The following is a 12,291-nucleotide window of genomic DNA, read 5'->3' as shown; positions in this document are numbered from 1 at the left end:
GGAGAACAAACAAATCATCTCACTGTTCCAAACAGAACATGAGCAGTTTCATGTGACGAGTTCCAACCACAAAAAAAAAAACCCCAAAATTCTAAACTCTGAAATTATACGGCTAGTAAACCAGAATTTAATAGCAAAAGTGAATAAACAATAGCTTTTGAGGCTGGAGAAATTACCATCATGGTGTTATCTAATCTCTCCCCAGAAGTCAAGAATTATGACTAAACCCTTCCAACATAGATATAGCCTGGAATTCTATGTCAGAAGTATGTCCAATTGCATTTGGCAACCCTTAGTCAAGAGAGAGGCTGATTATAATGGGATGAATATTTGATGTGCTTCATTATTCATGTAGGAAGGCTAGGTAAAAAGTGTTTTGTAGTCCCAAGACACTGGAGGGTGTGAGTTATTGGGTAATAACCAATTAGGAATGTTGACAGCACTCTGCCTTTAGGATCACCCTGTTCAACAAAGGACCTGGGTGTATGTTGTTGTGCAAAAGCACACACCCACTGCCTACTACTCAGTTTATTTAAGTAAACCTTTCACCAAAGGAAATGGAGGACACCCCAAAGGATGTGAGTTTGACAGCTCAGCTGCATTTTAAAATACTTCTTCATTCCTCCCTTTGCCCTCAAAAAAATATTTTTTTAATAGCACTTCTGAATTTTTGATGCTAGTCACTCTTGAAAACAAATCTGATTTCTTATTTGTTTTATTGCACATAAGATACCAAAGAGCAACATCCTTATTATGTGCAGTAAGGAAACACCAGCAGCTAAAAAATCAGCTCCTAACCACATAATCTGGTAAGAAAACACCACTTTGCCATTAGGTAAATACCGCAAACTCAGAACAGCAGAAATCAAAGGTCTTTCTTTCATGGTAGTCTAAGAAAAACATACAAATCATTAATACAGGCATGCAAGAGATGTAAAAACATCAGTGTTTAAAAGCTAACAGTTCTGACACACTTGCTCACAAGGATCAGAAATTCAACACCAATTTAGCTCATGATAGTGCTGCCCAGTCCTTTCACAACCTTGCCAAACAAGGCTAGAATGCACTGATGGTACAAACACTGATTTTTCTTTCTTTTCTTATTCTATCATTGTAATGCAAAAAGTCTGATGGAAAGTTTGTATTCAGATCAAAACCAAAGCAATCATTGTAAGAGATGCCCAACAGGACTTTCATACCTACAAAATAAACATTCAAAACTTTTCCTGAACCATTTGTTTCAAACATGTAAAATATGAAATCAATTTGTTACAAGTAGCAACCTATCAGCTTTTCTGCAGCTCTCATTTTCTGGCTTGTATCCTATTTAGCCTGTCCTGTGGCACTGAGAGTACTGCAGCATTTTCTCTGAAATCCCCTGAATGCCACCTCACCCTATCTCCCATGTATCACCAAGATGATGATGTTTTGATGAAGCATCACACACGAGCCCTCGAGATAATGGATTCAATGGGATACACTTAAAAGATCATTTTTCTCTTTTGTATTGACTGCTTGCACTGCTCTAAGACAGGAAGGGCTTTCATTTTTTATGTAAGCTGGAAGACCCTGAGGGCGCTCTAAACTGTTTAAGAGGGATCAATTTTCAGATGGGTAGAAGGGGCCCAGCAGACCTTCACGGTTTGGAACACCTTCTTCCCCTCGAATCACCGACAAGTTTGGGCAAACCTAAAACCAGCTCCCAGCAGGGCCGCTCTCTGGCATGGCAGGGTTCCCGCTGTTTAGGATTTGTGGTTAGCATTCGCACAGAACTGTAATTTATAGTATGCATATGAGCAACAAAACAAGAAAAAAAAGTTTTGCAGAAGCAAAATAATCACTACTGCTGATGGAGATAAACAGTAATAGAGCTGCTAAGCAAAGCAGTTCTTGGCACTGGGGTAGCGGCAGGAAACCATTACCCTGTAACCAGGCTTAATACACTGACATTGTTGCAATTACATCCAAGCAACCTAACAAAACAAATTCATTGTAGGCCAAAAAAATATTTCCAATTCAACATTGCAACATTTATTTTTTAATCACAGCACAAAGAACACTTTTGGGGTGTGGAAGGACGTAATCCATCATTTGCTCTGGAGTGACACACTTATGGCAAATGCTGTGTACTACAACTTTCTATGCCACTATAAGTAACTACAAGCGATTTCTTAGGCAAGGAATGCAAAAGGTTTGGGTGTGGACCTGGGAGATGGTGCTTATCCCTCCATCTCCCTCCATGACAGCAGGAGCTGAAGGCGAACCACATGTTGCTGCCCTGGGACTTCAAACACTCCTCCCGCTTCACGTGGTGTCACACACCTTGTGACAGCTCTCTACCTGCAATGTGCCTCATGTGGACAGAGGTTTTGCCATTCAAATATGGCCTGCGTGAGAACATAAATACAATTTTTAATTAAAAGGAATGGGATTTCAATAGGTCACTTAAAGAACAATTATGCCTACCATGTGACTGACAGGCATGTCACATTTTAACATGAAAACCCCACGGGGGTCTAAGAGGTAGAATTAATCTTTATAAATTGGCAAACTACTGAATGATACCCCTTTGCATTTAACACTGCTCTGCTCAACCATCTCACGAAAAAAGCCCTGCATCTCTCTATCACTCTCCCCTTTCACCTTTTTTAATCCTTCACAAACAGAATTTTTTTTATTTTCATGGAAACTGAACTGTCAGTGTTGCTCACCTTCACCGAGTGCCTTTTCTGCAAAACGCAGCAGCGTGTAGAAATATAAAAGATAGGTCTGCAGTAATTAGCTTGGGTACCAGACGCGGCACAGCTGAGTTAGCTGGAAGCAGGATAAACGAGTCCAGGTGGAGCATTGCACTATATTGCTTCGAGCACCTGAGCCAGCCCAAGTGTCTGCACACATGGCACTGCACAGTGGCAGGACTGGGTGGGAAGGTGACCGTGAGCTCACTGCTTTCCTCAAGGCGTGCCCCTACAAAGCATGCCACAAGAAGTAGCTATAAGATCAGCTTAGGTGCTTTCAAATTGTTGTAGGAGCCCCTTGGTTCTCTGAAGCAGGCACAAAGGGCCTTGAAAGTGCCTAGAAAATTGTCCAAATTAGGTGGAGAAACAACTGTGCTGGAAGAGTCCTACAGATGCAAGCTAATGTACACATCACAGCTGGAAATAGTTTATTTGATTATCAATCCAAAGAGATAGATATCAATGAGCCTCAGAGCACCCTTTCAACTGATGTCACTACGAGTGAAAGCGCCATCTGAGATATCTACAAAATATGCTGGCTGCTTAACTACTCAAAGGAAGCTCAGCATTAACAGGAGCCAGAACACCAAGGATGTGTGGGGAGAAAGGGACAAGTACGCAAGCAGTGTGCCTTGATCTGGTCAGGTAAAGATCACTTGTGATCTGTGTGATCTCTGACTCCTTCCAACAGAGACAGAAAAGTGTAGATGAAAAAGAAATTAAGACAAAGCAATGAGGTAATTCAGATGATAGAAACAGGGTCAACGCTTAGAGCAGAATGGGGACAGAACACAGATACTGAAGGGCAGGAGTTAAAGAGACAGCAACATGTAGGGAAAGAAAGACTGAAAATGAATGACAAAGGAGAAATAAAGCTTGCCAGATGACAGTTGTCTCATTAAGATATGACCACATTTGAATAAACTGCAAACCAGTTAAGTTAGAAGACACATTCACGTAACAGGAACTGGTGACATTCCCCAGGTCAACACAGCATTTATGTATTATTTGCACAAAAATGAGTGTAGATAAACATAGAATACTAAATAGTTTTCACCATTTCCTAGGGAAACTTTGCAAACACATTCCCAAATGGCAAACGGACTTGTACCTGTGAAACCTGGTCAGAAGGCTGATCACTACCAGAAAGAAGTAAGCCAGAAATTGGAATCTGTATCCTAAAGCTCCAAACACACCCAAGAGGTAGCCGGGTGTTGACAGTAAAACTGGAAGCCAAATGTTTACTTCTGCAGTTACGTATGTACTAGATGACAATTTGCTTAGCAACTACATTGCAATTTATGAAAGACAAATGAAGTACAAACAGTTCATGGGCGAGCAGGATGAGAACCTAGTGCTAACACACAGAGGTTCCTGAGTGCAAGGAGGCAAAACAAACCACTCAACCTCAAGACTGGTTCAAACCTGGAACCTATCAGAAGTGATGCGTAAGCAGAATGCTTCAGTGACACCTCAAGCTTCTAATGGGCTTTTCCTTACCAGATCAGCAAGACCCATAGACTCAGCACTCCTTTCTTCCTCCCCAAGTATTTTCTTGGTCAGTTAGAATGAGAAATACTGCTTGGGTGCCTTCACCTTGGTTTAATAAGCCACATGACTGGGTAGAAAAGTGCAAACACTACCACACCAAACTATTTCTCACTGACAAATTTCCATCCGTGGAGCTGATATCAAGCAGCCTCTGCAGCAAAAGGGTTTCTCAGAGCACAGACCCTTCAACTAGTTATTGACAACCTGTCACTTCACAGGACTACTGGTCTGCGAAACAAGGAGCTGAAGCCTTTAGCTTTGTAACACTCCTGAAAGTAGAAATTTATTCCCCTGAATATTTGTTTCCATGCTGTCATAGCCATGCAGCCACAGTTAAGAGTGTCATGAACCCCTGCCACATCATGTCCGCACAACTGCTTTCCCTTGGTCTGCATATGTGAAAGTACTTTAACAAGCCACTATCTTGACTTTGCAGTCATTTTACACATTTGAGTGCAAAAGTAGTGAACAAGTACAAACTCCTGCTTTTTATCCTCCAAATAAACAATACACAAAATCACTTCTACTGACACTCAGGAGAGGAAGACACGGACTCCGTGGCTCCTTTCAGTGATGACTCACCACCAGTTACTGACCACATGATGTGAGAACCTGCTAATCTGATCGTGTTATTTCTTTCACCTAGTCATCAGCTACAAGCAACAGCAACGACTTGCTGAGCTAGCAAGTCAGACATATTATAGGACTAAGATTCAGAAAATATTCACTTTTACTGAGGTGAGAGTGATGACTGACCAGTGGTGACCATTAATTAAGGCAAAATGATGTCAATATGTACCCTACGTTCAATATGCACACCTAGAGATACAATTAATCTTGGTTCAGCCAGGACCAGAAAATACCCCTCTGAGCTGTTTATTGACAGATGTGTGTTACAAAAGATTTCTCTTCACAATATCACTTGCATAAATTCTCTGAATTTCCTGAAATAGGTATAAAGCATTCTATAATTCACAGTTCTATTTCTGTTTTTCCCACAAGTTTGTATATGTGGTTACACCAACCAAAACAGCTGTACTGCCTACCTGTACTAGGAGGCTGGTCCTCACAAATCAACATTTCATTTTTTATTAATACACATTACTGATGATACCGACATCATCAACTGTTTATATCTCAGTTACTGGCATCTATAAATATTTACACTTAGAGATAGTAATCTTTTACACTTTCAATCATTCGTTCCAAAGCATTTTACAAATTCCTTTTTTCGTTGACCTTGGCAGGAAGCAACCAAAGCTCAAAGTAAAATCAATTATCTTGGGTCACAGAATGGGTCAGCAAGAGAGTCAGTGTATTTCCCTGTTCCAAGCCCTCCCTTTCCCTTGCTGCAAGACCATGCAGTGATCAAATGATGAAATATAAAAGGTGAATAACTAGATGAGAAAGCCATCAATAGGTAACAAAGATTAAACTGCACCTCTGCCAACCTCTTCTGCCTAATCCCCCACCTCCAAGAATGTTACAAAATGTTAAAAATCTGCAACCTGGATCACAGTATCACAGTATCACAGTATGTTTGGGATTGGAAGGGACCTCAAAAGATCATCTACTCTAACACAGCAGATTGAGCTAGCATACAGCAACATAGAAAACTCCCAAGGAAGCTTGATCTTTACAATTTAACATACAATGTTTGTTCTCAAAAAGCACAAGCCTACTGTAGTCTAGCTACTGCAGTGTCATGGTGATTTAAGAACCACCACCTCATCAGACTTTACATGTTGTACTCTAGAGAGATGACAAAATACCTCCACAGGTAGAGATGTGCCTTTCAGGAACACAAATCCAAATAAGGAGAGTGGAAATAAATATATAGCAACACCCACTCTGTCAGTATTTCTTTAAAAAAACAACCAACCAACCAACCAAATTCTGCTTAGTTACAAATATTTTGATTTATTTCTTCAAACAATTAGCATCACTTGGATACTATCTCTCAAACTGCTCTAAGGTGAGTAGGAAGCATTTGATGGGGCTGCTCTCATGGAGGTGTTGCGGAGGGAGCCCCACCATAACAGATCTCCTACCAAACCAGAAGTCTCTAGCATGGTGTTGCAACCTGCAGAAGTTTAAACTAAGCGCCAGGCTAGTGTCTTATTTTGGAAATGGGCACAGTCTACAACAGAAACTGCCAAAGCTCTGAAGAAGGTGGACAGTGCTAACCTGCCTAATTCATAGCATGTCCTTGGAAGTCCACCTACGTAACTTAGGAAGGATAAGTTTTGTTTGCAAACTGTCAAAAAAGGCCAAGGACAGACTGGGCATTCTCCTAAGTAATTCTGTGTTCTTGATGTAAAAGAAACCCTTACCAACCTCAAAAAATCCCAGCGTCCTAACTGGATCCAAGTGTGTGAAATTTAATTTCCCTGAGGGCTGAGAGCAAAGATTGGGCAAGAAAACTGGGACACGAATGGATTGGTTCATATGAAAACTGAAACAGCCCTGGGCAGAAATTTGGCAGTATTGTGAAATACTATATAAGAATCCATCTTCATACACAGGGAGTAACTCAAGATGGGAGATGTAGCAATGAAAACAGATACCCTGAAAGGTTCTACCAAGAAATATACACAAGGTTTTAAATGAAATCATCCCATTCTGTGGTGGGAATATAGGATGTGGCAATCCAGTGCCATGGTGTTATGCAAATATTTGTACCAGGTGACTTGGGCAGAACTAATTAAAACTCCAGATGCTTTGAACTTCCGAGATAGACAACGTTGCTGATATTGCTGATATCATACAGCTGATGCTCATATGATCAAAGTTAAACATCTTCTCATTTAGTTCTGATAGTTGAGGTTGTCTTAGCCTGGTGCTCAGTAACTTTTGCTTGATACCATACAGGCAGCATTAAGGCTGAGAGATGTAGAAATGCTGACTCCAAGCAAACAGTTCAATCCTACTGCAAGATGATAATGCACTGAAAGAAGGAGTAGGCTGCTGAGGTTCAAATTTCAGAATTAACACACTTGTGCTTCCTCTACTCATACTCATAAATCCTAAAACCCCAACCCATTTTCCTCAGACTTTCTGGTGACCATAGGAAACAATGGGAAAGCATGCATGTGCCTCAGCTCTCAGAGGAGAAAGGCTCCTTTAGCAGATCCACATCTTGTGTCCATCTTCCCTGGAAGAAAAATATGAGGTTTTTTTTTTTCTTGGCAGTGGAAAGCAGACCTATTTTTAAAAAATCTTCACTTGTAAAAACAAAATAATAACAAATTTAGTACACCCAAATCTTTAACATAATTTAGTGTTGCCAGATAGAACCCTGCAGATCTGGTAACTTCAAGTAAACCAGAGGTTGTTGAGGAGAGCATGTTCTAGTTAAAAATAGAACAAATTCCAAAACCATAAGACTCCTCACAGAATAGAAACAATTTGCTTGATCCATTCACACGGACATATGAATAACTATCATTTATCAACTCAAAAACAGGGGGAATAATCTGTATATGGGTGAATGCATCAAGGTCTACAGTCCTGGTGAAGAGAGCTGCAGAAAAGGACACCTTCCCCCTTCTTCAGATATTTAAACAAAATTACTGTTTCATTCAGAAGATTGACTTTACATTAAGTCTTCTTGATAGATATACTGATTCAAATTGCCTCTTCTTGAAGCTTAAGTCTGCCAAATTGTATTATTCAGCTACATTATTATCTATGAGGCATGGTTTCACTGGTGGCTTGGGAGAACCTGAAGCCTGTTGGTGAGATAAAATTAGCACATGGGATCTTTCTTGTGAAAACAGTAGGTTCTCCCTGGTCTGGAATATAACTGAACTTCTTAGAATTCTATGCTACTGGATTTTAAAACTATTTTTTTTTTTTTTTTTAGCATTATTTCCGTTTCAGAATTTAAAATTCTAGGATAACTCCATTCAAAACATCTGTTAGATAAGCTACTTGTCTGCTGGATTGCTTATAGTCTCACCTGGGCTTCTTTGGAGGAATTAATGGATATCTGTCCATAGGTTTTTTATATATCAAGTCACAAACTAGTTTGGAGGATCTAACAAAAGAATTATGGAAAATGAACCCTGAGAGCTACAAGTCTTACCGGATATCATTTAAAGAATTCTTTTTAAAATACTCTTTCCAAATCCTACTCCACTGTCCAAGAAGGAAAAAACAGAGGCACAAGCTGAGATGCTACTGAACCCAAAAGGAGAAAGATGAGTACACCTGCTCCAAAACAGAGACTGCTCTATCAGGATAGGTCTCCTTCACACCAGCAAGTCGCAGTGACTCCAAAGCTGCTGGTTTGGATATCACCCTTTCAGTCGCTCAAAGAAAGATGACTCTGGTACCTGGCCCACAGATGAAAGGTTCATTTTAGGCTTCTGGTCCTTAGACTACATATAATACGGCTCAGAAGCCTAATGACTTTCATGTCTCAACCTGTTAGATGCTGGAGCCTGCAACTGATGCCTTGACTCATCCCTGGAGCAGTGCTCTTTCAGGCAAGATAATCAAGACCTTATTTTTCATAGACAATAGACAGTAGACATACGACAGTAAGCCTCAGGAGGCTTCAACTGGCCCAAAGTTATCTATGAGACCCTACCTTAGTTTTGATCTCACTCACACACGTGATATTGGTAGAAAAAGAAAACATACTAGCAATGTTGACCAAAACCTCGGATTAACTAACAAAATTAGACTGTAGATATAGACTGACCAGGTCAGGCTCCCATGAACAATTTGTATTAAGGTCCGAATATTACTCAATAATTTGTACCCAGCACTCACCACATATACATATGTAGATAGGTAGATACATATACACACTATACCCTCCATTGGAAAAAAAGTAAAATCTTACAGACAAAAACCAAACTACTATGTTGCATTTGCCAGTTTATTGCTTCATGCCATTGTCTTTATATCCAAATGAGTTTAGTAATTGCTCTTTTGAAGCTGCCAATGTTTAAAAAAAAAATCTCAAGTTCTCCAAGTGGCTGGGAATTCCATGTTCTAACAGCTACACTGGAAATATTCACTCATCAAGGGGTTCAAAAGACATTTGCTGTCAGAACTGAAACACAAACACGTCAGAACGACTTGAAACAGAATGACTGTAGCTCAAAGTTTGGGTTTTCTTTAAATTATGTTTGAAGTGCTTTAGAATGTTTAATTTATTAAACTGGCTTTGATAGTACAGCCATAGCTTTCACTTTCAAGTGCTATAATGGCTCAATTGAACACAGAATACATTAAGCTTAAATTCCACTGCCACCATACACTCTTATGAAAGACATTTTAGTGTTTCTTCACTTCAAGTAATATGCCATCCCTGTGAATTTGACACGGAAAGAGAAGCTGCATGTATTAATATCAGCAGGCTCTCATACTGCACACACAACAGTTTCAGACACCATCGCTACTCCAACTACTGAAAAAAACTATGTAATCACAACTCTTAGTATCTAGATACAAGCAGGTCCTAATAAAAGTTCCCCAAAACAACAGATTTGGTTTTTGATGAACAGTTCAAGTTTTCACAAACATTGCTTCAATGTCTCCTGGTGGGGCTGTGCTTTGGCATGGCTTCTACTACTTCCCTCTGCCTGGCCTTCCTTGAGGAGGTTGTCACAAGAAAGGCCATGGGCCCATCTGTTTCTCTTTTGTATGCCTTTATTTACTGTTCTCTTCCTCTAGCCCTGTCAGCTCCTAGTGTCAGAAGCACTATTCCAGTCCCACCTAAAATTACGTAGGCAACGCTGCAGGGGCAGTAGCACCAGTGAAACCCACACGTCAAACAAAATCACACCCCATGAAGTATGCTTTGTACCCTTTTGGAAAGGAAAGTCGAAGTTGCGGCACCAAGAGACTCACAAACCCCCCATGAGTGGAAAGACCACGAAGGTAACACCACCTTCCTTCTCAAGCAGGATCGGGTGGTGAAGGACAACATATAGACTAATGCTGTAGACACAATTAAACACCTGCTAACTAATAACCTACTCTTAGAATTACAATATCACCACAGTGTTTATCTGCCGTCAGCACCATGTGATATCGAACACACATACACACACACACTGTGTTCAATGCACTGTTGTTTTATCAAAGCTTTCTTACTTCATCTACTCTACATACACCACTTGCTCATGCATGCAGAAGCTTTCCTAACCACTTAATACCAGTAAGCTACCAGAGTCACAAATGTTTCATTCAGAAGGCATGTGAGAGTTAAGAATCTAATTATTTGAGAAGTCCTAAGATTCTATAAAAAGTATTCTGTTAATGCCGTTCTATATTTTGTTACATACAACCTTGCCTTTACCTCAAGTGACACATCCAAGATTACATGTTGATAGTACAGGAGAGTGGTTACTGCTCCAAAAGAAAAACAAATACCACAACACCCCCACCTTTGGACTTAAATGCAGTATTGCTACAGTTTTTGAATGTAATAAACCACAGAACGGGTGCCCTGGCATAGAACCAGAATTCTAGGTGGTAGAAAGTAAGTGCTCTTTACCATTGGCTTGCTTTCAGTACAAACACATAGGGATTTGCAGAAGTGCCATTTGTCTGAAACATAGTAGAACAGGGAAAGAAAAATCAGTCTCTCACCTCCTACGAACAAAGAAACCTAATTTAATTTTGAAACAAAAGGAACTAAGTTTATCATTCTAAGACAGCCTCAGGACGTCCAAGCATGAAATGGAAGAAAAGGAGTTGCCAAAGACATGCAGAACAAGCTTTTTAGAGTTACCTGGAATCGGGATATTTTGTAAGCGTGGCCAAGCTGCTGGTATACATGTGCCCACCCACATCAATGTGAACTGGTGCGTTGGATTTTGTGAGCTGTGCTGGAGTGGGGATGCCTTGATTGTTCAATGGAGATGCAGGGGATCTAGTGATCAGAGGTCTTGACATATTGGGCCGACTGTCCTGTGAAGAGATAGACCTGGGTTAATGATCTCCTTAAAAACCTCGCAGAAACCCACAGTCTTGAGTCAATAGCACTGTCTCGTAGGCTCAGCTTATTATTTTTATCTTATTAAAGCACAGACAAATATTTTGTAGTTTTTAAAATCAATCCAGCGCAAAGAGGGCTATGTTTTAAATAAGTGGGGCAAAATGCAGTGATAAAACCCACAGAGTAGAAATCACGTTCAATAAAACAACTCCTTCCTGAACACTGCTCATGACAGAAAACCCATACCAATAATAAAGGTCATTCTCATATTTAGGAAGTGACAAAGGCTCTGACAGAAAGAGGTACAGACAGAAAGACCAAGAGCAAGTACTGTTTTTCTGAAATAAGATGACCCCAGGTAGACTTTCTGTTGCTTCCCAAGCCCACTGCCATACAGTCAGAACAGAAATACAAACCCTCAACTCCTCCATCCTGCACACTCTTCTCTCGAACTCCCAATTCACATAGCACGGAAACAGAAGCAGAAACACCTGGACTAGTCAAGTGCTCATGGACTGCAGACCACTGGACATCGACAGCCTTTGAGAAAGACATTTTCCATTTAAAAGTTAAACGTATGGCGACAGGTGCCCCCGCGTGCCCCGCATAGGCCGGCAGGTCCGAGCGGCTTTCCCGGGAGGGGGCAAGCGGGCTCCGAGAGCCGAGCGGGAGCCGGCGCTTTGCTGATGAAACCGAGTTTTAGTCACAAAGGCAGAGATGTTAACGCCGGCGAGGAGCAGCCGCAGCCTCGGTGCGCGGCAGGCGGGGCAGGGCGGGGTAGGACGATGTGCTGGAGCCAGTAAGGCAGGCGGCATTCAAAGCCGGGGATTAAAATAGACACGTATTCGAGAGCGGTTTTTTGAGACAACCCCGCTTTGGACTGGAGGAAAAACCTCCATAGGCGGCGGAATCTTGCGGGGATGCCTTGAGAACTAGGAGCCTTTGCAAATTACTAGCTTTACATTTAAAAGGTAAGCAAAGCAGCGAGAAGTCAGGTACACTTCATCACAAAACTCTCTTTGTTTTTTCGACACGTCTTTCAGC

At 40.9% G+C, this 12,291-nt stretch overlaps 1 protein-coding gene across 1 annotated transcript in view; it reads right to left on the bottom strand.

The window, feature by feature from the left end:
* Positions 1-11,219, bottom strand: part of KCTD1 (potassium channel tetramerization domain containing 1) — a 34,229-nt gene extending 23,010 nt beyond the window's left edge. The window contains exon 1 of the mRNA XM_080339151.1: positions 11,041-11,219. Within this exon, the coding sequence (XP_080195277.1) occupies positions 11,041-11,204 (164 nt within the window). The 5' untranslated portion in view covers positions 11,205-11,219. The remainder of the gene's footprint in view (positions 1-11,040) is intronic.
* Positions 11,220-12,291: the final 1,072 nt, after the last annotated feature.

Source organism: Nesoenas mayeri (assembly GCF_963082525.1).
Source record: "Nesoenas mayeri genome assembly, chromosome: 2".
Taxonomy (NCBI): Eukaryota; Metazoa; Chordata; class Aves; order Columbiformes; family Columbidae; genus Nesoenas; species Nesoenas mayeri.
This window is presented reverse-complemented; position numbering and strand designations above follow the sequence as displayed.